This window comes from Ovis aries, chromosome 23 (genome assembly GCF_016772045.2).
Source record: "Ovis aries strain OAR_USU_Benz2616 breed Rambouillet chromosome 23, ARS-UI_Ramb_v3.0, whole genome shotgun sequence".
Classification (NCBI taxonomy): Eukaryota; Metazoa; Chordata; class Mammalia; order Artiodactyla; family Bovidae; genus Ovis; species Ovis aries.
This window is the reverse complement of record NC_056076.1, coordinates 1,152,018-1,179,401: the sequence shown is the minus strand read 5'-3', so window position 1 is coordinate 1,179,401 and position 27,384 is coordinate 1,152,018. Positions and strand designations below refer to the sequence as shown.

General features: G+C 40.2%; 1 protein-coding gene across 7 annotated transcripts in view; it reads left to right on the top strand.

The window, feature by feature from the left end:
• Positions 1-27,384, top strand: part of ATP9B (ATPase phospholipid transporting 9B (putative)) — a 156,566-nt gene that overhangs the window by 24,280 nt on the left and 104,902 nt on the right. For 5 of the 7 annotated variants that reach the window (XM_042239456.1, XM_042239457.1, XM_027960864.2 and 2 more), the window contains exons 3-7: positions 1,160-1,310; positions 7,337-7,450; positions 8,277-8,385; positions 18,892-18,950; positions 24,186-24,237. In XM_042239456.1, the coding sequence (XP_042095390.1) occupies positions 1,160-1,310; positions 7,337-7,450; positions 8,277-8,385; positions 18,892-18,950; positions 24,186-24,237 (485 nt within the window). The remainder of the gene's footprint in view (positions 1-1,159; positions 1,311-7,336; positions 7,451-8,276; positions 8,386-18,891; positions 18,951-24,185; positions 24,238-27,384) is intronic. The other 2 variants (XM_042239458.1, XM_027960865.2) reach the window with 1 other exon arrangement.

The following is a 27,384-nucleotide window of genomic DNA, read 5'->3' as shown; positions in this document are numbered from 1 at the left end:
CATTGTGACTCTCTCTCTACATTTTGGAAATTTTAATTAAACTGAATTGTTAATATTGAAGTTTAAATTCGTGATTATTTTATGCTTACTAAAGATGAATTTGATACCTTTTCATCATTTTCTGAAGTATTTTAAGAAAAGTTCTCCCACCATGAGTTTTATCCGCGAGTTCTCCCACTCTCGTATAAAGCTTCATACTCTCTACTCAAATATAATGGTTGAGTAGACGAGGGGCGTCCCAGGAAGAGGACGAGTTTGTATCCCTGGAGCCCTGGCACTACTGGAGCAACAAAGGTAGATTTAGCATTAAAATCTGTACCTCATAGGTGAAGGTAACTATGTGAAAATATACTCAAGCTTTTACTGCCATTTGAATAGTCCATTAAGTGTTGGTATCCTTTCAGAATATTGCATTGAGTCATAAGTCTTAATTTTATATTCATGCTACTAGAAAAGTCATCTTTTAGAGGAGGAAAAAAGTGACTACCTAAGACAAAATGAGGATGCTGCTGCTGCTGCTAAGTCGCTTCAGTCGTGTCCGACTCTGTGCGACCCCATAGACGGCAGCCCACCAGGCTCCCCCGTCCCTGGGATTCTCCAGGCAAGAACACTGGAGTGGGTTGCCATTTCCTTCTCCAATGCATGAAAGTAAAAAGTGAAAGTGAAGTCACTCAGTTGTGTCCAACCCTTAGAGACCCCATGGACTGCAGCCTACCAGGCTCCTCTGTCCATGGGTTTTTCCAGGCAAAAGTACTGGATGGTCACGTTTTAATTAATTGATGTCTAAGAGCCTTTGTCAGAATCACCCAGTGGTGTATTGAGAATTACCAATAACGTATGGTGACTCTTTTCTCAGTATATGCAGCATTGACTGCTTCAGAATGTTAGTGGTTTTATTTTGCCAGTGAGAGGGTCTTAAACAGGGAAGGCAGTCTCCCTGAGGTTCCAGGAGTCATCACACACTTGGATAAGCTCTTTCAGTACTTTTATGTCAAATTTAAATTAGTATAGCTGACCCATTTTAAGAAAGCCCTTACTACTTAACAGTAGATAAGCTGTTGGTGTCTGGTGTCAGAAACAATATTGGCTCTAGATATTTAGAATTAATTGTAAAACATTTAAAAAAGCATACACAACACGTATCTTTTGTTTCATGCAGTTGCTGTGATTGGCTGATAAATATTTGTCAAAGAAAGAGAGAATTGAAAGCTCGTACGGTGTGGCTTGGATGTCCGGAAAAGTGTGAAGAGAAGCATCCCAGAAATTCTATAAAAAATCAGAAATATAATATATTTACGTTTATACCTGGGGTAAGATTGTTAAATTCTTGAAAATGCACTAGATATTGGAGATTACTAACTTTGTTCTCATTTTTTTTCTCTCATTAATTCTGTCATATCCAAATCAGAGACCTTTGAACCATGGGTATTTCAGATAATTGTGAAATAATTCATATACTTTTCTTCTTCTTTTTTTGTTTTCTTATATGTTATTAATAGCCACATAGTAGAGTTCAGCTCAAGAAAATTTATAGTCTGATTATTGCCTTCAGTTCCAGATAAACATCACATTTGTATCATTATAGAAATAATCACATAAAGCTAAACAAAATTACCAGAAAATAAGTCATAAATTTTGACTGGGAATTTGTTTGGAGGGAAATGTTGAGTGTATATAATGTTTAAAGCCTGCTAAGGCTGTCACTCAAGCACATTTCTGGCTCAAGTCTCTGGCGTCTCTGGGTCCTGTTGCACACTAGGTTTGTTTGAGCCCTCTGAGCATCTCTGGGGGGTAAGGGGTTTGATTCTAAATGCGATTTCACCCCTACTGCCGTCTTGCTGGGGCTTCTCCTTTGCCCTTGGACGTGGCGTATCTTTTTAGTGAGGTCCAACATTCTCCAGAAACCATACTCACAGAAATCTAGTCAATCTAATCACACTAGGACCACAGCCTTGTCTAACTCAATGAAACTAAGCCATGCCCGTGGGGCAACCCAAGATGGGCGGTCATGGTGGAGAGGTCTGACAGAATGTGGTCCACTGGAGAAGGGAATGGCAAACCACTTCAGTGTTCTTCCTTGAGAACCCCATGAACAGTATGAAAAGGCAAAATGATTGGATACCAAAAGAGGTACTCCCCAGGTCAGTAGGTGCCCAGTATGCTACTGGAGGTCAGTGGAGAAATAACTCCAGAAAGAATGAAGGGATGGAGCCAAAGCAAAAACAATACCCAGCTGTGGATGTGACTGGTGATAGAAGCAAGGTCCGATGCTGTAAAGAGCAATATTGCATAGGAAGCTGGAATGTCAGGTCCATGAATCAAGGCAAATTAGAAGTGGTCAGACAGGAGATGACAAGAGTGAACATCGACATTCTAGGAATCAGCAAACTAAAATGGACTGGAATGGGTGAATTTAACTCAGATGACCATTATATCTACTACTGTGGGCAGGAATCTCTCAGAAGAAATGGAGTAGCCATCATGGTCAGCAGAAGAGTCTGAAATGCAGTACTTGGATGCAATCTCAAAAACGACAGAGTGATCTTTGTTCGTTTCCAAGGCAAACCATTCAGTATCACAGTTATCCAAGTCTATGTCCCAACCAGTAACACTGAAGAAGCTGAAGTTGAACGGTTCTATGAAGACCTACAAGACCTTTTAGAACTAACACCCAAAAAAGATGTCCTTTTCATTATAGGGGACTGGAATGCAAAAGTAAGAAGTCAAGAAACACCTGGAGTAATAGGCAAATTTGGCCTTGGAATGTGGAATGAAGCAGGGCAAAAACTAATAGAGTTTTGCCAAGATAATGCACTGGTCATAGCAAACACCCTCTTCCAACAACACAAGAGAAGACTACACATGGACATCACAAGTTGGTCAACACCGAAATCAGATTGATTATATTCTCGGCAGCAAAAGATGGAGAAGCTCTATACAGTTGTCAAAAACAAGACCAGGAGCTGACTGTGGCTCAGACCACAAACTCCTTGTTACCAAATTCAGACTTAAATTGAAGAAAGCAGGGAAAACCGCTAGACCATTCAGGTATGACCTAAATCAAATCCCTTATGATTATACAGTGGAAGTGAGAAATAGATTTAAGGGCCTAGATCTGATAGATAGAGTGCCTGATGAACTATGGAATGAGGTTCGTGACATTGTACAGGAGACAGGGATCAAGACCATCCCCATGGGAAAGAAATGCAAAAAAGCAAAATGGCTGTCTGGGGAAGCCTTACAAATAACTGTGAAAAGAAGAGAGGCGAAAAGCCAAGGAGAAAAGGAAAGATATAAGCATCTGAATGCAGAGTTCCAAAGAATAGCAAGAAGAGATAAGAAAGCCTTCTTCAGTGATCAGTGTAAAGAAATAGAGGAAAACAACAGAATGGGAAAGACTAGAGATCTCTTCAAGAAAATTAGAGATACCAAGGGAACATTTCATGCAAAATGGTCTCGATAAAGGACAGAAATGGTATGGACCTAACAGAAGCAGAAGATATTAAGAAGAGATGGCAAGAATACACAGAAGAACTGTACAAAAGGATCTTCATGACCTGGATAATCAGGATGGTGTGATCATTCATCTAGAGCCAGACATGTTGGAATGTAAAATCAAGCTGGCCTGAGAAAGCATCACTAAGAACAAAGCTAGTGGAGGTGATGGAATTCCAGTAGAGCTATTTCAAATCCTGAAAGGTGATGCTGTGAAAGTGCTGCAGTCTATGCCAGCGAATTTGGAAAACTCAGCAGTGGCCATAGGACCGGAAAAGGGCAGTTTTCATTCCAATCCCAAAGAAAGGCAATGCCAAAGAATGCTCAAACTACCGCGCAATTGCACTCATCTCACACGCTAGTAAAGTAGTGCTCAAAATTCTCCAAGCCAGGCTTTAGCAATACGTGAACCATGAACTTCCTGATGTTCAAGCTGGTTTTAGAAAAGGCAGAGGAACCAGAGATCCCCTGGATCGTGGAGAAAGCAAGAGAGTTCCAGAAAAACATCTATTTCTGCTTTATTGACTATGCCAAAGCCTTTGACTGTGTGAATCACAATAAGCTGTGGAAAATTCTGAAAGAGATGGGAATCCCAGACCACCTGACCTGCCTCTTGAGAAACCTGTATGCAGGCCAGGAAGCAACAGTTCAAACTGGACATGGAACAACAGACTGGTTCCAAATAGGAAAAGGAGTACGTCAAGGCTGTATATTGTCACCCTGCTTATTTAACTTCTATGCAGAGTACATCATGAGAAACACTGTACTGGAAGAAACACAAGGTGGAATCAAGATTGCCGGGAGAAATATCAAGAACCTCAGATATGCCGATGACACCACCCTTATGGCAGAAAGTAAACAGGAACTAAAAAGCCTCTTGATGAAAGTAAAAGAGGAGAGTGAAAAGGTTGGCTTAAAGCTCAACATTCAGAAAACGAAGATCATGGCATAGGAAATAGATGGAGAAACAGTGGAAACAGTGTCAGACTTTATTTTTTTGGGCTCCAAAATCCCTGCAGATGGTGACTGCAGCCATGAAATTAAAAGATGCTTGCTCCTTGGAAGAAAAGTTATGACCAACCTAGACAGCATATTCAGAAGCAGAGAAATTACTTTGCCAGTAAGGGTCCATCTCGTCAAGGCTATGGTTTTTCCAGCAGTCATGTATGGATATGAAAGTTGGACTATAAAGAAAGCTGAGCGCCAAAGAATTTATGCTTTTGAACTGTGGTGTTGGAAAAGACTCTTGAGAGTCCCTTGGACTGCAAGGAGATCCAACTAGTCCATCCTAAAGGAGATCAGCCCTGAATATTCATTGGAAGGACTGATGGTGAAGCTGAAATCCAATTCTTTGGCCACCTGATGTGAAGAACTGACTCTTTTGAAAAGAACCTGTTGCTGGGAAAGATTGAAGGGGAGAGGAGAAGGGGGTGACAGAGGCTGAAATGGTTAGATGGCATCACTGACTCAGTGGACATGAGTTTGACTAAACTCCGGGAGCTGGTGATGGACAGGTGAGGCCCGGTGTGCTGTAGTCCATGGGGTCGGAAAGAATCAGACACAACTGAACTGAAGGCTGTCACAATCTAAGTAAAATAACTTTTTACACAAACATGACTGAGCTGCAGAATATCTACAAGCACTTTTAGATTTGTTTTCTACTTCACATTATACATTTCTGGCCTTGTTTTATTATTATATCCGTAGTTATCTTTAATTAGGTATTATGCTAACTTTAAATTCTGAAATTTAAATATTTATTACTTTTTGTTGTTGCCAGTGATATTTTTGTCTTAAATTATAAAGCTGAGATTATATGTATTTAGAGTAGTTGATTTATTTTTGCCTCATTCCCTATTTTAATAGATTTATTTATCTTTCTAAAGGCAAAGAAAGCTAGTGCTGATTATTTTTCCATTATCAAAGTTTTTAACACGTTTTAAGTATTAGGTCTTATACTGTTTTGTAAAAAATACTCAATTATGTGAAATGAGGGCTGCTTTAGCTTTCATGTTTTTATTTAACTAACCATGCTGACTTTATATTGGGCATTGATTAGTATCACTCTCCGCCCCCATCCATCCAGTAGTTGTCAGATGCTTGATGTCTAATATGCTTCTTTATTAAAACACGCAAAACTAATGCCTCCATAATTAAAAGACTGCTCTTTTGTCAGGACAATAAAATGTAAACTGTCTTCCAGGCAGATAAATATTCTCATCTTTATTGAATGAAGCTGCTGTTTTCTCCTTAGGTTTAAATTATTAAATACTCCCAGACTGGCTACATACTGTACATTTTTCTGACGCCCTCTGAGCTCACTCAGCAGACAGTAGAAATAGAGTCTTAATTGCAGTGTCCAAGGGGGGCAGTGCAGCTTAGTTTTTGATCTGAATGAGTTCACACAGCCTTCAGGATGGCTGTCCTGAAGAGACCTGTTGATGTGTCTGTACCACTGTTACCGTGGGAATGACTTTTTCCTTAGATTCTCTCTTAAATTAGTCTTTTCATCTAAAATGTAGTGTTTTAGAAACATTTGGTGATTGCACAGTAGGAATTCTGTGCCATTTTTAGCACGAATGGCAGTTTCTGAATTGCTAATAGATATAATTTATGCTAACTGAGATTTTAAAGAAATCACTGAGGAAAAAGAGAGCTTTCTTTCCTGCTGAGATTAATTTATGAAATGATTCAAAACATTTTAGACAGCAATTGAATGTGATTATAAATACAAACGTGTTATCAATGTAACTGATTTTTCAGTCACACACATAATTGTGTGATGATGTATACAGCTTCATTATATAAAAACTGTGATTCCAGCCTCTTTAAGTCAACAGTAAGGACTTAACCCATTGCTCTGCCCTTGTTAAAATTTCCATGCATTCCAAGTTGTATTTTAAAATGGCATCCAAGGAGATTTTGATTTACAATTTGCAAGTTTGTAAGTTTCATTATAATTGTAGTGTGCTATTTAAGGTATTCCCATCTTTAAACACGAGTTTTGTTCCATTTTGATTTTCAATTTAAATCTAATAAGTGAGGCATTTGTGAATAGAAGTCTGTTAATATACTAGATCTTAGATTTCCTTAAGGATTATTCTGTTTGAATTAAGAAACAAAAATGAAAATACAGGATTTGCATTCCTAAAAGATGCTATTGAATGATGATTTTAATTTAGTTTATATTTGAAAATACTGTTTAAGATCAACTACCAAGAGACTATAAAAAATATACAGGTAGTTTTCTTCATAAAAATTGGTCTATAATTTATGTATTTTTATATGTTTTCATTTCTTATACTTTGAGGGAAGTAAATGCAAGAGATTAGTGTTTTTTTATGTCTGTGAATGATTTGCTTATCCCTATAAATGATTTGCTTATTCACTGGATCTTTGTGAAGGTACCTAATGTTCACATTCAAAAAATATGGCTGTCATGTTTGACTGTTTACCACTTCATAAATATAAGGTTGCACCACTTTCCTAAAAGATTTTCTGAATTTATGACTTACTAACATTGGGAAGGTTTTCCTGTGTGTCTTGGGTGATATGCGTGTAGAGATTTGTGGAAGACTGCATACAAGGAAACAGAAAACGAAAAGGTTTAACATAGTTGAATTCTGTCTTTTTTTCAGTTTATTTTAAATATAATTTGAGGTCATCTTAGCTCTTTTTTGTGATTTAGTTATTAGAAAGCCATTGTCAAAATTAAGTTTATTGTGACTCGGTATATTCTCAGTGTTGGTGGAAATAGTTAGATATTATGCTGATTTTAATTAAGGTCTGAAACATTTTTCTTAAAGATATTATATTGATTTTTTTTTCTTTTTCTTTTTAGGTTTTATATGAACAATTCAAGTTTTTCTTGAATCTCTATTTTCTGATAGTATCCTGCTCACAGTTTGTACCAGCACTGAAAATAGGGTATCTCTACACCTACTGGGCTCCTCTGGTAAAAAGAAAAAGATTTTGAAATTAAGTTAAATTATTAAGTATTTAAAATACAGTTTTAAGAATTCGGGTGATTAAAAGATAAATTGATCAGATTTTTGAAATGTGGCATTGTTGCTGTGTGTCACTGCACTTTGTTAAAGGGTTTCTAGGGTCCTCTGCAGCCCTCCAGCTAGGTCGGCTGGAAACATTACAAAGCACTTTGGCTGGTGGGGCTGGGGGTTCTCTCAGGCCCCGGCGGGGGCAGCTCCATGTCCCAGCCCAGCTCCCTCCTGTGTTGGGAGAGAGCAGGCGCCGTGTGCGGAGTAAGTGTTGGGCAGAGGGCACAGCAGTTGCACGATGCTGCTGGAGCGTATGGATTTGCGGCTGTGGTGGGAGGCGCCCACGGGGTGATGGGCTGTCGGGTTTCCTCCCGAGTGGGATGGGGCCGCTGTCTGTGTGTGCATGGGTCACTCAGTGGGGAGCCCTCAGGCTGACCCTGCAGTCCTAACCGGCCACACGGCCGTGCAGAGGAAACACAGGTGACTTCTGCCTCTGTTTTCTCTCTTTTCTCCTCACTGGAGGTGGTTTTCTCGTGTTTAACTTGAAGTACCTATTTTAGATGTGAGTTTTAGAAGTTCTTTTGGGTACAGTGAGAATTGTAAATCTCACACTGCGTTACTGTGTTCCTTTTGTAGTGCTTGTTACTTTCTGTCATTTTTTGTTTTCATTTATTGTATGCTTCACAACTAGTATAAATTGAAGGAAAAATGTAAAACTAAATAGTAAAAGAATTTTCCCTTTTTTGCTAAAGTCCAATTTTCTCAAATACTTTGTTTTGTTTAAAGGGGTTTGTCTTGGCTGTTACTATCATGAGAGAAGCAGTTGATGAATTTCGGCGTTTCCAGCGAGACAAGGAAGTGAACTCACAACTGTACAGCAAGCTTACAGTAAGAGGTGAGCAAGACACTTAATCCAGTTTACCACTGGTTCATGTGATCATCATTCTAGACTGAGCATAAATGCAAGAAAACGTCTTAGTTTTGTTACTGAAAATAGTATTATGCAATTACATGTTACCTACCTAATTTTCCTATAATAATATGAATGCATATGATTTCAGGATAGATTATTATTCTCTCGATGCTTGAATGTATGTATGTATGTATGAATATAAATGTATACGCACACCGTTAAACACATGCATGTACAGGTACATATACAGGTGTGTGTATATGTGTATGTTTATATATAGTTACATATATGCTGTGTTACAGTTTGTATAGAATGCTTGTGTGTACTAGACACACATGAAACCCGACTTATGTGTACACATTGTAAAGCATAGCATCGTCTCATTTAAAGTCTGTCTTTGCAGTTTGTTTTAAACACAGTCATCAGGACCAGACGTCTGGTGCCAGGGCCTGAAATTAATTATACCTGGGGAATAGGGCCTCTAGCACCGAAACAGATGCCGATATCCAAAATGGAAGCCGGTGTGCGCTGGCTCCCCCACACCCTTCACTCTGGGCTTGCGCCCTTGTCTGGTTTATGTGTTAAGAGTTGTTTATTTGGTTTTCAGTCCACTGTAGAAAAAAGGCAGTGTGATAGGGAGGGAATGTGTGAAGCTGTTATGATAAGGATGAGGACAGGAAAAGGTGCCAGAGAGAAACTCCATGAAGACTCATAGCACCTCGGAGCCTGTCTGGAAGCAGAGTTCAGAGTGGAGTGGGTTTTAGTCCCTTGTTGGATGTATATGATTTGGAACTATGTTGTCTTGTTCTGTGGGTTGTGTTTTTTCTTTCTTGACGGTGTTCCCTGATGCACAAAAGTTTTTATTTTCATTAAGTCCCAAGTTCATCTGTTTGTTTTTTCTTTTGTTGCTTATATTTTGGGGTTGTATCTAAGAAATAGTTTGTCAACCCAAAGTTGCAAAGACTTCCTCCCATACTTTCTTTCAGGAGTTTTATAGTTGGAGCACTGCACTCAGGTGCGTGACCCATGTCCATTTGTATGTGGTGTCACTCCACATCCTTTTGCATGTGGATGCCAAGTTGTCCCGGTGTCACTTGTTGAAAATATTATGCTTTCTCAATTGAATTGAAAATTTAATTATTAAAAAGCTTTGATGCTTTAAATATTGGCATGGTAGAGGAAAGGTGTGTTGTATAAAAAAGAAGGTAAGCTTTAGTTCTGGGGAAAAGACTCCCCAGAATGGCCAGGTAAATTAGGTATATCTTTGGTTCGTCTGTTTTAGAATACAGTGTAGATCTTGGCTTGTGTTTTCTGTTGTTTTATATTGTGAAATTTGGGCTGAGCAGAGATTTGTTTCTGTGCACTGATTGTGTCATTCACAAATGAACAGTGCAGTGATGTCAGCAAAATGAAGAGTAGGCAGCTCCACAGATCAATCAGGACCTGGCAGAGCTAACTTGTCAGGACTCTGAAAAACGTCAGAGCCTTACAGCATCTAGGGGATTATTGAATCCAGGAAAAGGCCACTTGAAAATAGTAGGAAAGCTCCTTGGTGTTTTGACCTGCCCTTGCTCCAACCTGTCCTCGTCATGGCACCCTCCTTGAAGATGGCAGTAGCCAGATCCTAATTTGGGACTCTGGACGCTGACTCTGAAAAGTGCGGAGCAGAGCTTATTGTGGTGAATCGTTTTTGTCTGTCTAACCTGTGTGGGGGCTACCTGAAGGACTGACCCAGTTGGCTTGGCTGTCTCTCACCTAACCTGCAACTCTGGGCAGGAAAGCTGCAGGCGTCACTTATAGTCTAGGCTGGGTCCCAGCCGCAGCAGCTGGGCAGAGATACCACAGCCGGGCTCACACACTAGCTGTCACAGCCAGGCAGGAAGAATCGGGAGGGAATCTGAAGTGCTCCTGTTGGCCTGGGGGTTTGTGTGTGGTGGGGAGCAGTTTGAAAGCCATGCTCAAGGCTGGATGCAGGCTCAGGGCAGGCAGAAGCGAAGGCTGAGGCGGAGCTGCGACCAGGGCCCCCGCACGGAACCGTGGTCTGTGGAGGCTGTGAGCAGCTGTGCCTGCTCCTGTCTTTGTCCTTGCTCCCTTCGCTTCCTCCCTCCACCGCCTCCTTTTTCCTCACATGCAAGGAGATCTCTTTCAAACACTGGTTGAATATAAGCTAAAGTAAAAAAGACTTGAGAGACCGCATGTGACGAAGAATACATGCTTCATAAAAATAGTTTAGAAAAGTCACCAGATATATACATGGCTACAGCATATACTAAGCAGCAGAGCAAACCCCAAAGGGGGAAATATTTCACTTCCTGAGTTATCAGATGATAATACTCAAAATGCCTGGGTTTCCACAAAAAATTACAGAGAATGCATTTCACAGAAGACATTAACAAAAACTGTCTCTGAGGAAGCCCAGACATTGGACTTCCTAGACAAACATAAACCTCACCCACCTCAGTTATGTTCTAAAGCTAAGGGAGATAGTGGACAGATGCTGAAAGATACCAGAACAGTGTGTTGGCAGATAGAGCATATCTGTAAAGGTATGTCAGTATTTTTAAAAAAAAGGCAAGAAATTCTGGTACTGAAAAATACAGTAAATGAAAGAGAAACTCACCAGAGACTTTTCAGTAGCAGACTTGAGCTGGCAGAAGACGGCTCAGTGAGCCTGAGCCTCCGGTCACTGAAAATGGTCCAGCCTGACAGTCTGAGGAGAGGGGGAGAAGCAAGGGCAGTGAGCAGGTCCTGAGAGGCCTGTGGGGCAGCGTCAGCGGTACTGAGGCGCCCAGAGGAGTGTGTGCTGAGGAGAGGGGAGATGTGAAGGGATATGGCCACTGACCCCCGTTCTGACAAAATATACAAATCTACACGCTGAAGAAGTTCCCTAACGCCCAGGAGGGTCAGAATGGAGACCCACACCGAGACATAGCATCATCACATGGTCTAAGCCCCGGGGCCACGAGCAGCTCGAGAGGCGGCTCCTCCAGACAGGGTCCTCGGCGCTGATGAGCACGCTGCAGGCTTCTCATCAGAGGCTGGAGGGCAGAAGGGAAAACTGTCAACAGAAATTCTGTATCTAGTAAAGCTGTCACTCAGAAGTGAAGGCGAAATGGAGACCTGCCCAGATAGGTTTAGAATTAAGGATAGGAGCTCAAGCAGAAGCACACACACCCCCGCTTGTCACGGCACTACATAGGGTTGGCAGAAGGCGGGGACGTCGGTTGTCCGTCAGTGGATGAAGGGCGAGGGATTGATGGTCTCTTCGTGGCCTGGGATATTATTCAGTTATGAAAGTTAATGAAATACTGATACATGACAGAATGTGAGTGCACCCTGAAAACGCTGTGCTGTGTGAGAGAGTCAGGTACCGGAGGTCGCGTCTTGGGCGATGTCGCTCTTGAAGCTCACAGAACAGGTAAGTTAATAGAGCACAGGTGCGGCTGCCGTGGCCGGGGAAGCGGGGGTGGGCTGCCGTCCTCAGTGGGGAAGGGCTTCTCTGGCGGTGGCGAGCGCCTTGTGGAACTTGGTAGAGTTGGTTGTAGAATACTTTGAATGTACTAAATGCCACTGAATTATTTACCCTAAAGTGGCTGCTTTTGTGTCATTTGCACTGAGTATAAACTGTTGAGGAAGACAGACTGGTATATATCTTTTGTGTGGTTTAGTCACTTAGTCATGTCCGACTCTTTGCGACCCCATGGACTATAGCCCGTCAGGCTCCTCCGTCCATGGGATTTTCCAGGCAAGAATACTGGAGTGGGTTGCCATTCCCTTCTCCAGGGCATCTTCCCGACCCAGGGATCAAATCCGGGTCTCCCTCATTCCAGGCAGATTCTTTACCAACTGAGCCACCCGGGAAGTATGTATATTTTACAGTTCTGTATTATTTGAACTCAAAATACTCTAAAACAGTTTTACTAGTTTCATTTCAAATACAAATGAAAATTTACCTTTTTAAAAAATTGGTCATTGTTGCCTGTGACCTGAGCAGTGGACATTTCACACGTGGGTGACAGTCACGACAGCTGGTGCTGCTTGACGCCCGAGTGTGTCAGAGAAAATCCCCTGTACTCACTCACACGACACCCCCCAGGCGGCTGGCGTAGTGACAGTGAGCAGCCTGGGGCTTGTGCAGAATGGTGTGCCCTGAGTGGCCATCCTTCTGGGTGGAGTTTGTTTGAACCTGGACCTGTTGACCTCAAGTCCAGTGTTTTTTCATCTGTGGCATGTTGCTTTGTGATTGGTTATTCTGCTAAAGATGATTGGTGAGTAAAATTTAGAACGTAAAAAGATGGAGTTTATGCTTATTGCTGAGTATAGTTTAAAATGTATTTTCTTATCGAGAATATTTGCTGCCTACGTAACTTCTGGTGTTTCACAGTTGCCTGTTCTTTGAATGGCTTTGATGGCTCTTGCCTCTGTGATTCACTGTAGTCTGTTGTAGCATTTTACAGCATTTGCATTGCTCTTATTTGGGGTTCTCAAGCACGTTCTTGTAGAAATACACTGAGAAAACTTAGTGTGTTGTAGTTTTTCTTTTGAAAAGGAAAACCACTTCCACTTGCTAACATCTTGAAGGTGCTGTGTTTGGAAGCAGAGAGTATTTTGACTGTGGCATGTGATCTCAGTGAATACTGAATGATTTTTAGTTTGCTCTTTATTTCATTGCCTCATAAACTGCTTTTCTTGGGTGGGAATTTTCCATACCTGTTGCTTCCCCCTTCCTTCCTGTCTCCCTGTTTGTGACTGCTTGTGTTATGCTTTATCTCCTAGGGAGTAGCAACAGAGGAGAGTCACAGAAGAGAGTAATGTAGACTTTCCTGCTTCTTGGCAGCTTTTGCAAAAATTCCCGATGAAGAAGTTTGAATTGTGTGGCCATTCTGCTTTTGGATTCTTGGAATCAATGCTGTTTTTTTCCTGTTGCTAAGGAGTGGTTTGTAGATTGTATACCTTGCTTGTCTTCATCCAGTTGGCTAGTTCACAATTAATTTCCACATTTGTTTACTAAGTACCCACTGTGTGTCAGCTACCACAATAAGCTCATGAAATTCAAACATGGATCGGTCATGAACTAATACATTTTTCACAGAACGCACGCAGTCTGTTTTCTAGCAGATGAGATCAACCCAGAAGTCTTCGTTTATTTGTCTGTGTTCTCAGCAGCCACCAGAACTCAGCAGGGCTAAGTCATGTCAGCCATTTCCCAGATTTAAAACCTAAAGCTAGCGTGGAACTTGATGTTTAGAAATGAACTTGAATTAATTCTGTGCTGCTGCTGGGCCCTTCGTACAGCTTATGGTGGTTGTTTTTCCCAGGATATCTTAGTTATTTCTTTTATTCATTCTGGCATTTTGTTGTTTAACATGTTTCAAACCTAGGAGAGGGAGAGATTATGACTGGAGGCTTGTGTAAATCACTTGTGTTTGTGTGTGTGAATATGAGAGAGACAATTTGCATAGTTACTTGTTTCTTGTGATCCAGGTTCCTTGCCAAAAAGGAACCTTACCTATGCAGAGTTCAGAAAGAGATGTTCTTTATGCCTACATTTTTGGGCATCTTTGACTCAGTATCAATACTGTGTTGTCCCATACTTGTTAACATTCTTACATTTTTTATGCTAAAAAGATTTTTATGAAATGTCTCAATGAAATTTTCTCATCTTCTAGTGAAATTGTCTCCATTTATCAGTAATAATTTTTCCTTGAAAATCAAGAGATTTAAAAATCCCTCTTTTGTGCCTTTTACATACTGTCTATGCGTTATGTCACTTTCACTAAGTCATTTTTCTTGTCTGTGTTCTGCATTTGAAAATAATTATTCCAGTATTCATTCAAGAATACTCAGCATGCATTATTTCATTTTGACTCTGCACTGATATTTATCAGTCAGCTACTGTGTGTCAGGTACCAAGAGGCACTTCAGATTTATCACCTTCTGTGTTTGGCTCTCTCTGGCTATGTCACGGTAGACATGTATCTTCAGGACTGGGTACACGGGCAGGAGTGGATGTGTGTACTCGTTTCCTGCATAACTGGTATTTTTCCTCAGGTCACCCTGAGAGGACCTGTATGAATTAATTTCTTCATGATGTTAAACATTTAGCAGTTTTTATTACTTTGTTTGGAGATTAGGGCCTGGAAACTATGGGACATAACTTTAAAGAATACTGGCACCTACAGAGTGCCTTCTCATGCAGATCAGCGTGTGTGTGTAGATGCGGGGAGCTCCCTCTGGAGTCTGGCTTGCTCTGCAGCTTTCTTTAGTGACTAGACTCCCAGGTCCCCAGTTTTTTAAATTTCCAGTTTGATGAGAGACACTCTCACTGTTTTTGCTTGCTATTTCTCTTTTAACTTAACTGTCTCTTCTCTTTTATGAAAGTCTATTCTTCCTTTGCTCCCGTGCTCATCTCTACCTTATTAGAATTTCTGTGTGTGCACACTCAGTTATGTCTGACTCTTGGCGGCCCTCTGGCCCATGGCCCGCCAGGCTCCTCTGGCCATGGGATTCGCCGGGGAAGAGTGCTGGGGTGGGTTGCCATCTCCTCCTCCAGGGGGTCCCCCTACCCCGAGAGTAGACCTGGGTCTCTTGTATCTCCTGTACTGGCAGGAGGACTCTTTTCCACCGCATCAGATGTGGCAAATAGTTTTATGTTGTTTGATTAATTTTTTTTCATTTTTTAAACATGTAGATACCTTTTTAGTTTTTTGTAGGCAGCTCTTCTGATCTTTGTGGTTTTTACTTTAATCTTAGAAAATCTGTTCAATCCCAGTGTTCTGTAAGCAGCCATCTTAATTTCCTTACAATGTTCCTGTGTTTTTATTTTTTTGGACTTGGAATTTTACTCCACTTTCAGTTTTATGTGTAAGGTATTATGTGAAGAAGGGATCTACCGTTTTTCCCCCTCAAATGGTCAGTAAGTTACTTTAAAACGAGTTCTTAATTTTCCTCAGATCTTTGAGAAATGTATTCGATTTGTTTTGGCCCTTTTCTCTAGTTTCTGTGCTGTTCCACTGATTCATCCAAATCTCTGGGCCACATCCATACCAGCTGTAAAGGGTGTTTCATCTCAGTACACTCTCGCATCAGGAGGCCTCTCCCATCCCCTCTCCTTCCTACCCTCCACCAGGTGTTGTCATGTCTCATTTTTCTCTTGTGTTCTCTGAGAAACACGAAACACTGTGAGGTTCCTGAGGAACTTTCACAAAGGCTTTCTGTTCCGTTTCCCCAGTGTTTCTTCTTTTATAAGGTTTTGGTTTTAGAGTTTGCTGTGTATATCACATATCTATTTCGAGTAAATTTTTGTATCAGTACCAGGTGTGGGTGGTGGTGTTTCTGGCACCATTTTTCAAGAAAGTGACCTCTTTCCCACCTCATGGCCTTATAGTTTAGTCAATAAGCAGTTGTCTTCCATGTATGTGTTTATTTCTGGACTCTCTCTTCACTCTGTTGATCTGTTTGTTTCTCTTTATGCTAAAACAGTGCTCTGGATTACTGTTGTTTCATAGTATTAATAATTCTGGAGCACAGCAGTGTCTGCCCTCCGGCTTTGTGTTTTCATTCTCAGAGTTGTTTTGGCTGAACTGCATCCTTTGAATTTCCATGTGACTTTTAGAATTGCTTTGTCAATTTCTATTAAAAAGTAGCCTGCTAGGATTTTAATTGCATTGAATCTGTAGGTAAAATTTTGGGGCAAATTGGCCCTTTAATAGTATTAAAGTGTTCTGATCCATGAATGAAATATACCTATTCTTTTATTTAGGTGTTTTAAAATTTCTTCCCAACAATATTTTGGGTTTTCTTCTGAATTATAAGTCTCTCTTAATATATTGGGTTGGCCAAAATGTTCATTTGGTTTTTTCCATAAGATCTTATGAAAAATGGAATGAACTTTTGGGCCAACATTATAACATAATATAACATAACATAATATAACATAACATAATTAATATACTGTTTCCCAGCTACCCACTTTTAATCCCAGCTGCCGCTTCTAAGTCACTTCAGTCGTATCCGACTCTGTGTGACCCCAGAGACGGCTACCCACTTCATAATCTGTGTTAAATTAGGCTCCTACTTAAGATGTGAAGAAAGGTGGGGGAGAGTACCATTCCCCCCAGTAATGAGGACCAGCCAGCCAGCCTGCTGGTGCTGCGGGTGGTCGTCTGCTCAGCTGTGGTGCTCTTCGTCTCAGCTGTGTGGCCTTCCAGGGGCTCCTTATCTGTGAGCAAGTGCTTTTTAGAAAGTTACATCATTATCTCTCACTCTTACCACGTTGCATGTGTTTTGTTGGGAAATAAGCAGTGAATACATTTTCATTGTTATTTGTTGATGTCTGTATCTGGTTAGATGTGGCTTTTATGGTTCTGTTCTCTTTAACCCATTCTGACATTTGACCCATTTCAACTGATGATGGGTAGAATGGTTATACAGTCCTTGTCTTCTTTTAAAATGGGTTAAGTTTGGATATGCGTTTGTGAAGAACAAACTAAATGTCCTTGAAGTGCACAGGATCGGAAATTTGGTAGACTGTCAGGTGTTTGAAGATTTATAGCGATGTAGCATTTTAAGCACATGTGTAGCAGTCTGTATAGAATCCTGCTGCTGCTTATACCTGCTCTAGAGGCTTCATGGGGTAGTGTTACTGTGTAAGTCAGGAGATCTGCGGAGGGATGGGTTTCAGCTGAAAGGAACAGCGAATGCAGAGAACCTGTGAGAACCAGCATGGGCATCACATAGTCATAGGATAAAGTGCCAGACTAGAGCAGGAGCAGAGGGAGCCGAGGTGGGGGAAAGCAGAAGGCGACTGTGAGGTCAGCTGTGGAGAAGTAGCACACGCGCTGCAGATTCGGTCATCTTCTAAGTGACTGTCAAATAACAGAGGGCTTGGGGTGAGAATGAGCGTAACGCTTAATTTTTCATCTAGTTCTATTATCATGTAAAAAAAGCAGGAGGAAGGGAAAGTGGATTGGATAGTAGCACAGCATAAAATTAAATGATAAGATGGGAATTGTGTTGAGTTAAAGGACAGGGAAGCCTGGCGTGCTGTAGTCCATGGGGTCACAAAGAGGTAGACAGGACTTGGCAATTGAACAGCAACAATATACAGGAAGAATGAGCTCAGTGGTATGTCTTTGCTGCCTGATGCTTAGCTATAAAAAACACAGCAGTGGGAGTACAAACATGAAGCTTGAAGGAACCAGCTGAAAAAAAGGGAAAGTTTTTTGGCTATTAATAAACAGATACTTACCTCTTATGACGATATCTTAAGATTGCTTCACATGTAATTCTGAAGTACATTGTTATTTTATAATAGTAATAAAAAGTAGCTTCACCTCCCTCTAGGAAAGTAACTCAGCCCTTATGTATTTATTGTATAATTGAGGAATGTGAAAAAATGGAACAGCAGAAATATAATATTTACAAAGCTTTTTGATATCCTCAAAACAAATAATTAGGAACTGATGTGGTTGAAACTCAGCTGCATTCAGAGATATTTAGGAAATAAGGCTTTATAATGAGCTGAATTTAGTCTATAAGTCAAGTAATGACTGGTAACATTAGTTTTTATAATATGAACAAATGTAATAAGAACTTACCTCTTGTTCTTTTAGCTTTCAGAATAAACTGACTGTAAAAGAAGTGGATCTTTTCTCATATCAAAACAGCAGTTTTGACAAAAATATTAAAATAGATCTACATGGCTGTTGCTGGTCCTAAAAGGGAAGATGGACAGAGGGAGGGAGACCAGGAGAGGGAGGGAGACGGAGGGGAGAGGGAATCACAGGGAGCAGGGCCTGGACCAGGGCTCGTTAGCTGTCCAGCGGCGTCTCACCTTGTCCACATCAGCTTCTCGTCTCCTCTCTGTGGTGCTGACGTGACGTAGACTCTGTGTTAGATTTTGTAAATGGTCACGTGGCACCGGATACTATAGAGATAAGAGTTTACAAGCGTTCACACCATTTTTTGTGTAAAGCCCTAAACCTTAGTTTTCAGTCCTGACCTGCGTCTTTGGAGCTACTAGGGGAGGGTGATCTTCCGCACATTTTCCTTTCTTTGTTTTCCTGTCAGTTGTGTGCCAGTCAGTGCCATTCACAGCATTAATGTAAGGATTTCACATCTCCATGTTATTCAGCTTTGTGATCAAATTATTTTGTCTAGTGATACTTTCAATCATCCGTAACTTGACTCCGACCTGAAATAATGGCAGATACGGGAAGAACTTTCCAAATGGAGTCCTTGTCCATGTTCCAACACATCTCTTATTGGGGGATAGTTAACTGTATTTGGGAGTTGACTGAGAGAAATTAATTTTTAGTGGCTGTCCATCTGAAATAAATTTATTTTGAAGGTATAAGTATAAATAAATATCTAGAATGTGATTTTTTCCTCCCAAAGTTATTCCTGAAGTATTATTTATCAACTGAAAGTTTAACTCTGATGTGCTATTATTTCATTGAGTTGATTATACTTCTTCTTTTTTTTAAGGTAAAGTGCAAGTTAAGAGTTCAGACATACAAGTTGGAGACCTCATCATAGTGGAAAAGGTTGATGCATTTTTAATATATTTTAGACATGTGTATACCAGTTATTAACATTTAGACTGATTGCATCTGAAGGAAATTATTTGAGACAGTTATTTTAAATCTTAACATTATTGTGTAAGATTGATATTCTGAAGGAAAAAATCTAGACTTTTGTATAGTTTTTTTTTTTTTGCTAACATACATTTTAGTGTATAGTCATATTTTGTCTGAAATAAGATGTGTTAACTGTTTATTGTTTCATTGTCAGAATTATATCTTTGACCAAAGAATTATATTAGTTAGAACCTATTTATCATGAAATATGTTTCAGTTTCTGGGGCTTCCCAGGCGGCACTAGTGGTGAAGAACCTGTCTGCCAGTGCAGGAGACATAAGAGGTGTGGCTTTGATCCCTGGGTCAGGAAGATCCCCAGGAGAAGGGCATGGCAACCCACTCCAGTTTCTTGCCTGGAAAATCCCATGGACAGAGGAGCCTGGTGGGCTCTGGTCCATAGGGCCACAAAGAGTCAGACACAACTGAAGCAACTTAGCACATGCAGTTTCAGTTTCTAGAGCTTCCTTTTACAGACAGATGTATTAGGCATAATTATTGGATATTCTGTGGCTTAAAAAAAAGGGAAATGGAAATATAGAGGATTAGAAAGAAAAAGTTTAGGTCAGTGTTGTAGGAAGCCACAGTGGTCAGAGGTGGCTGTGGACAAGCCACCACTCCTCTGGAGTTCAACTGCCTGGGCTGTGTGCCTGTGTGGCGAAGCATCTCTGTCTGCACAGTCTTGCTGAGTAACAGTTAGTGAGGGCTTAGTCTTTATTTTTAAGGCTCTTGAACAACTTTTTAAAAAATATGGCAAGTTTTCATAAGGCCTATTACAGAGGAGTGTGAGCCCTTGGTACCAGCTGACGTCCACCTGGGAACCCACCAGGGCACCCCTAGCCTGCGTCGCCCACAGGGGTGTTTAGTGAGAGGGCTCTTCCTCAAGACTGAAGTGGTCTTCATCTGGTTGCAGTAATGTGTACACAGATAATGTTGTGGGCTGTGTTTGTCTAATTTTATAGAATGGGAGAAAATTAAACATATCGATTTGCAACATATTTATGTAGTATTCAGTTATATGAATACTATAAATTACTAACTTTTGATCCATTGTTAGATTTTGGATGGGTTTCTTTTCTGCTATTGAAGAGTGCTATAGTGAACATCCTGGTACATATATTCTTGCAGGATTCTGTGGGCTAACTGCTGACAAGAGAGATGGCTGAGCCATATGTTAGTCATATACATTTTGATGTAATTGTTTTTAAAAAATCAACATTTATTCCCTCACAGTTTGTATGGTCAGGAATCTGGGCACAGCCTAGCTGCACCTCCTGGCTGCGGGTCTGTCCCAGGGCTGTAGTCAAGGAGTGTCAGGGTGTCAGCCTCCTGGCCGTCACCTCCAAGCTCCACTGGGGCGGGCCTGACGCCGGTCTCACTCCGGGGCTGGTTGGCAGGACTTGCTGCCTTTTTGGATTCGAGGCCTCAGTTCTACCAGCTTTTGGCCTGAAGCCACCCCCGTTCCTGGGCATATGGGCCTCTCCACCGGGTAGCTCACCACTGACCTGCCAGTTGGAGGGGGAAAGAGAGAGTGTAGGTGCCAGCGAAAGGGACCATGGTATATTAAGAAGACACAGGTCCCTACTCCTGTATTGCTCAGAGTCCTGAGGAGGGAAAAATAAAAAGTATCCAATAATTATTTTGGAGTTTCTAATATATTTATTGATGCCCATAGAACATAAAACAGTATAGAGGAATATAGGGTAATGGTCTAAAATTGAAATTAAGAACAGAATTTCATTTGCAGTAGCATCAAAGAAATAAAATACTTACAAATAAGATCATTGTTAAAAATAAATGTAACAAAAGAGGTCCAAAACTTTGAAGGCTACAAAACATTGTCAAAACACAGTAAAGAAGATCTAGATAAATGGAAGGACTTCCCATGTTCATAGATTAGAAGTATTCATACTGTTAAAATGGGGAATACTCCCAAACTGATCTACAGATTCAGTGCTGTCCTCTCAACATCCTAGCTGACTTCTTTGCAGAAATTTATGAGCTGATTCTGAAATTCATATGGAAATACCAAAGATTCAGAGTAGCCTAAGCAGTTTTTAAACGTATGAACGAAATTGTTCGAGTATTCACACTTCTCCATTTCAGAACTTTTTAAAAGTTAACAGTAATCAGGACACTATGGAACTGGCATAAATTAAACGTTGAGAGTCCAGAAATAAAGCCTTAATTTTGTGGTTAATTGGCTTTCAACAAGGGTGCCTGGAAGATTCAGTAGGGTGGAGCTGTGTTTGGGTGCGTGCTTATTTCTGGCCCAGTGCTGATTGTGAGATTCTTCATTTTGTTGTGTGCAGTTATAGTTCATTCGTTTTGTTGTTGCGTAGTATTCTACCACTGGTGGATACTTGGGTTGTTTCCAAGTTTTCTTGTTAGGAATGATAGCTGCGAGACATCCGTGACCATGTGTTGTGGCTCACGCATGCGGACTTTGCTGCTGCATATGTACTCAGGAGTGGGCTTGTTGGCTTTAGGGGCGTGTGGATGTTTCACCTGAGTGCTTACTCCAGATGGTTTTGCAGAGTGATGGATCAAATTATACTGAGGTCAGCAGGAAGAGTTCCCATCCCTCATGTTTGCCATCACTTAGCACTGCCAACCTTTTAAAATTAACATTTCCAAATTGTATACGTAGCAAGTTGTAGTTTTAATGTGCATTTCTGTAAACTGTCAAAGGTGAACACTTTTCATATGATTTTGGATATTTCTGTTTTGGAAGCTTCCCTTGTGGTTCAGTGGTAAAGAGCCAGTGAAATTCTCTTACAATTTTTCTTCTGAGTTATCCTTTCTTATCTGTTTGCAGGCCTTCAGATATTCTAGATAGGAGTCCTTTATTAGTTTTATCTTGCAAATATCTTTTCCTTCCTAGTAGGCTTTGTGGAATAGAAATTTCTAGTTTTAATGAAATCTACCTTATTATTATTTTCATTTATAATAAGTTTTTTTTAATTTGTGGTATTGGGGGGGAAGGAGTCTTGTTTAAGAAATCGATCTTTCTACCAAAAAGTTATGAAAGTATTCTTCTGTATTATCTTTTAGGTTTTATTGTTTTGATTTTGACATTTATAATTCATTTGGAATAGGTTTTTTTGTTTCTGTTGAAGTAGAGACCTGGTATTCCCTTTTCTTATCGCCCATAGGTATCTAGTTTTTTCTAGAAAGCTATTTATTTAAAAGATGTCCACAGTGCCAACTTCCTCATAAATCTGGTGTACATGTTTGTGTGGACTGACTTCTGCATTCTCTACATTATAAAATCATCTATCTTTGTGGAATATCATCTTGTCTTAATTATTCTATTTTAATATTTAGTTTTGTTATGTTATACATTCAACCTTCCATGTTGTTAGTCATTCTTGGCATTTGCATTGCCCTCTCAATATTAGGAATGTTTTGTCTGCTGCTGCTGCTAAGTCGCTTCAGTCGTGTCCGACTCTTTGCGACCCCATAGACGGCAGCCCACCAGGCTCTGCTGTCCCTGGGATTCTCCAGGCAAGAACACTGGAGTCGGTTACCATTTCCTTCTCCAGTGCATGAAAGTGAAAAGTGAAAGTGAAGTCACTGAGTCGTGTCCAACTCTCAGCGACCCCATGGACTGCAGCCCACCAGGCTCCTCCGTCCATGGGATTTTCCAGGCAAGAGTACTGGAGTGGGGTGCCATCACCTTCTCCAAATGCTTGTCAGTTCCCATCAAAAAAGCATGTTAAGGTCTCGATTGGGCTTGTATTGAATGTCTAGGTCAGTCTGTGGACACTCGCAATACTGTATGCCATAATGTGAGAGCGTGGTGTGCTCTGTTTCTTTAGTTGATTTCTTTAAGTAATGTTTTATAGCTTGTAAAATCTTTTACAGTTTTTTATTGAAAGAACTTGCCCATCTTTCATCTGTTTTATTCTAATGCTAGTTTTTTCTTATTACCACAGTGGGCATTTTTTTTTTTAATGTACTTTCTTGCTGTTTGTTACTAGAATAATGTTTTCATTTTCTGTGTCATTAATTTTGCTCTTATATTTGCTTGCATCTTTGTATGTTCTTCGGGATTTATTGGCTTTTTGTTTTTCTGCTTTCAAGCAGATACTCAGTTCCCTGTGTGTTTTTAGCCTCCCTTTTCTTCTGTTTGCAGTTTAATCATGTATACGTTCCTCTTACCATTTTTCTAACTTTGGCTGTGTTCCACATGTTTTGATATGTTGAGGTTTTATTACCAACATTTTCTAATTTCCATTCCCCTTTCTCCTACGGGTCCCTTAGCTCTCAATAATGGCCTAAAGAAATGTTAGAAATCATTTCAGGTTAGAAATAAGAAGCACTGTTCTGCAGCATATCTTTTTTCACCAGTAACAGCTCAATTTATATTTGTTGTTGTTGCTTGCTGACTGACAAGTAATTCATTTCTTTACTGTTTGTATATAAATATTTACTTAGGTCTCAATAAATATAAATAATTCATGAAATTATATGAAGTATGCTTAGTATATTTTTCTTTAGTTTGTACAGCTTTCCCAACTAATTAATGCTAATGCTAAGTATTATTAGTAGTACTAATTAATACCAGTTATCATCAGTAATAGTGATTAAGTAAATGTATGAATAGTGAACTTTGGGTTTTTCTCCTTTTTTGCCCTGTAAGAGTATCTCCTCAGATTTGTAGGGTTTAGTCTGCTCAGCTGTACATTTATTCATTCATTCAGTATCTACTAAGTGTTCATTTCTGATATGCTTTGTTTTGTGTTAGATGTTGGAAGAACTGTCCTCCCTTTCCACGTCATTTAGTCTGATAGAGAGTGCGTAATTTTTTTTATAAGGCAGTAAACATACTATATTGTATGTATGAGTCAAAGTACAGCAGAGGCCACAGAAATGGTAATGTTTAACATTGTTCAGAAATGGACTAGTTTCAGATCATCACTAAATGCCATTTACATGATTTATTGGTGGGGAAAGAAATCTTAGAGATCTAACTAAAATATGAATTAAATTTTCATTTTTGTTATACAAATTATAAATGTCTCAGCATAGAGTTGAATTATAATATTATTTTAGTTGTTTTTAGCAGCTGTTTCTCCTTTGAAATGGCATTGTATTCATTTATAAACTTACATACAGATAATATTTTATGTTACTCTGCAGAATCAAAGAATTCCATCGGACATGGTATTTCTTAGGACGTCAGAAAAAGCAGGTATTTTTATTTTTATTTGCATTGCTGATGATTGGTTTTTGGCAGTTTTCATATTCAAAGATAAAGTTATTCTCATAAGAATTTTTCTTCAAATGGTAATACATTGAATTCATTAATTTCTAAATCACATTTAACTATGTTTAAAACAATGATTTTACTGTATAGTATGTTGGTTTAAAAAATATAATCCTATCAGAATCTGTTTGTCAAGTGAATATTTTCATGCAAATCCATTTTGATATCTAAATAATTAATGATGTTGCTCAAATTTTGATTGCTGTCCTGCATTTACAGTTTTATTCCTCATTTAGCAAACATTCATTTAGCACTTACCATGTGCCAGGCACTACTTGTTGCTTAGGACACAAAAGGGAGTGAAACCAAGTTGCTCTCTTCAAAGAGTTCATGATCTATTCATTTATGGAAGTATACATGTTGACAGCAATACTCTGATTGTATATAAATGTTGAAAGACATGTGGGGGTGATGGGAGGGAGCAGACAATTTGTCTGGGTAAGTTGAAGTGAGCTTCACCGTAAAAATGGTATCTATATGACCTGAGCTTTGAACAAGAAGAAGAAGTTGCTAAAGCGGTAGTGAAAAGGAAGCTTCTTATGGTCAGAGAGAAAAACTGTTAATTGGAAATCAGGAAGCTTAAACTCTAGTCTGCTTTGACTAGTTTCTAATTGTATGACCTATCCGTGTGGTCATACACTTTAATCATCTCTAAAATGATGGGAGGTTTGTCAGGTAATATCCAAAGTTCCTTCTGCCTTATGTTTCTGACTTTGTTGAATAAATGAACATTATTTTTATAGGAAGCTCAACATGTTATTTTTGTTCTGGAAACTCAGTATATGTGTTGTTGTTTGTAGCATGAATTCTATAAAGGACACGGTTAAAAATTTAGAGTTGTTGGTTTAGTTTTTTCTCCGTTTATAAACAGTATTTTTTTTTCAAGGACATTTTAAGTCATCATAAACAAGGAAAATGTTTTCTCTTTTCACCAATTGTAGTTAACGATTATTTACATCCTAAGAGGCATGCGTGCTAAGTTGCTTCAGTCCTGTCCGACTCTGTGCGACCCCGTGGAGTATAACCTGCCAGGCTTGTCTGTCCATGGAATTCTTCAGGCAAGAATACTGGACTGGGTTGCCATGCCCTCCTCCAGGGGGATCTTCCCGACCCAGAGATCCAACCTCTATCTCTTAAGTCTCCTCCATTGGCAGGCAGGTTTGTTACCACTAGAGCCACCTAGGGCTAGATATAAATTTACTTTCAGTTCAGTTCAGTTCAGTTCTTCCCTTGTAGCTCAGCTGGTAAAGAATCCGCCTGCAATGCAGGAGACCTGGGTTCGATCCTGGGTTGGGAAGATCCCCTGGAGAAGGGAAAGGCTACCCACTCCAGTGTTCTGGGCTGGAGAATCCCATGGACTGTACAGTCCATTGGATCACAAAGAGTCAGACACAACTGAGCGACTTTCACTTCACAGTTCAGTTCATCGCTCAGTCATGTCTGACTCTCTGCGACCCTACAGACTGGAGCACGCCAGGCTTCCCTGTCCATCACCAACCCCTGGAGCTTACTCAAATTCATGTCCACCAAGTCAGTGATGCCATCCAACCATCTCATCCTGTCGTCCCCTTCTCCTCCTGCCTTCAATCTTTCCCAGCATCAGGATCTTTTTCCAGTGAGTCAGTTCTTCCCATCACGTGGCCAGAGTATTGAAGTTTCACCTTCAGCATCAGTCTTTAAAATGAATATTCAGGACTGATTACCTCTAGGATTGACTGGTTGGATCTCCTTGCAGTCCAAGGGACTCTCAAGAGTCTTCTCCAATGCCACAGTTCAAAAACATCAATTCTTTGACACTCAGCTTTCTTTATAGTCCAACACTCACATCCATACATGACTACTGGAAAAGCCATAGCTTTGACTAGATGGACCTGTGTTGGCAAAGTAATGTCTCTGCTTTTTAATACGCTGTCTAGGTTGGTCATAACTTTTCTTCCAAGGAGCAAGTGTCTTAATTCTGTGGCTGCAGTCACCATCTGCAGTGATTTTGGAGCCCCAAGTCTCTCACTGTTTCCCCTGTTTCTCCATCTGTTTGCCATGAATTGATGGGACTGAATGCCATGATTTTAGTTTTCTAAGTGTTGAGTTTTAAGCCAACTTTTTCACTCTCCTCTTTCACTTTCATCAAGAGGCTCTTTAGTTCTTCACTTTCTGTCATAAGGGTGGTGTCATCTACATACCTGAGGTTATTGATATTTCTCCTGGCAATCTTGATTCCACCTTGTGCTTCTTCCTGCCCAGCATTTCTCGTGATGTACTCTGCATAGATAAGCAGGGTGACAGTATACAGCCTTGGCGTACTCCTCTGCAGATTTGGAACCAGTCTGTTCCATTTCTAGTTGTAACCGTTGCTTCCTGACCCACATGCAGATTTCTCAGGAGGCAGGTCAGGTAGTCTGGTATTCTCATCTCTTTAAGAATTTTCCATAGTTTGTTTGATCCACACAGTCAAAGGCTTTGGTGCAGTCAGTCAAGTAGAAGTAGATGTTTTTCTGGAACTCTCTTACTTTTTCGATGATCCAGTGGATGTTGGCAATTTGATCTCTGGTTCCTCTGCCTTTTCTAAAACCAGCTTGAACATCTAGAAGTCCACGGTTCACATACTGTTGAAGCCTGGCTGGGAGAATTTTGAGCATTACTTTGCTGGCATGTGAGATGAGTGCAATTGTGTGGTAGTTTGAACATTCTTTGGCTTTGCCTTTCTTTGGGATTGGAATGAAAAGTGACCTTTTCCAGTCCTGTGGCCACTGCTGAGTTTTCCAAATTTGCTGGCATATTGAGTGCAGCACTTTCACAGCATCATCTTTTAGGATTTGGAATAGCTCAACTGGAATTCCATCACCTCTAGCTTTGTTTGTAGTGATGCTTCCTAAGGCCCACTTGACTTCTCACTTTAGGATGTCTGGCTGTAGGTGAGTGATCACACCATCGTGGTTATCTGGGTCATGAAGATCTTTTTTGTATAATTCTTGCTACCTCTTCTTAATATCTTCTGCTTCTGTTAGGTCCAGACCATTTCTGTCCTTTATCGAGCCCATCTTTGCATGAAATGTTCCCTTTACCTAAATTCGC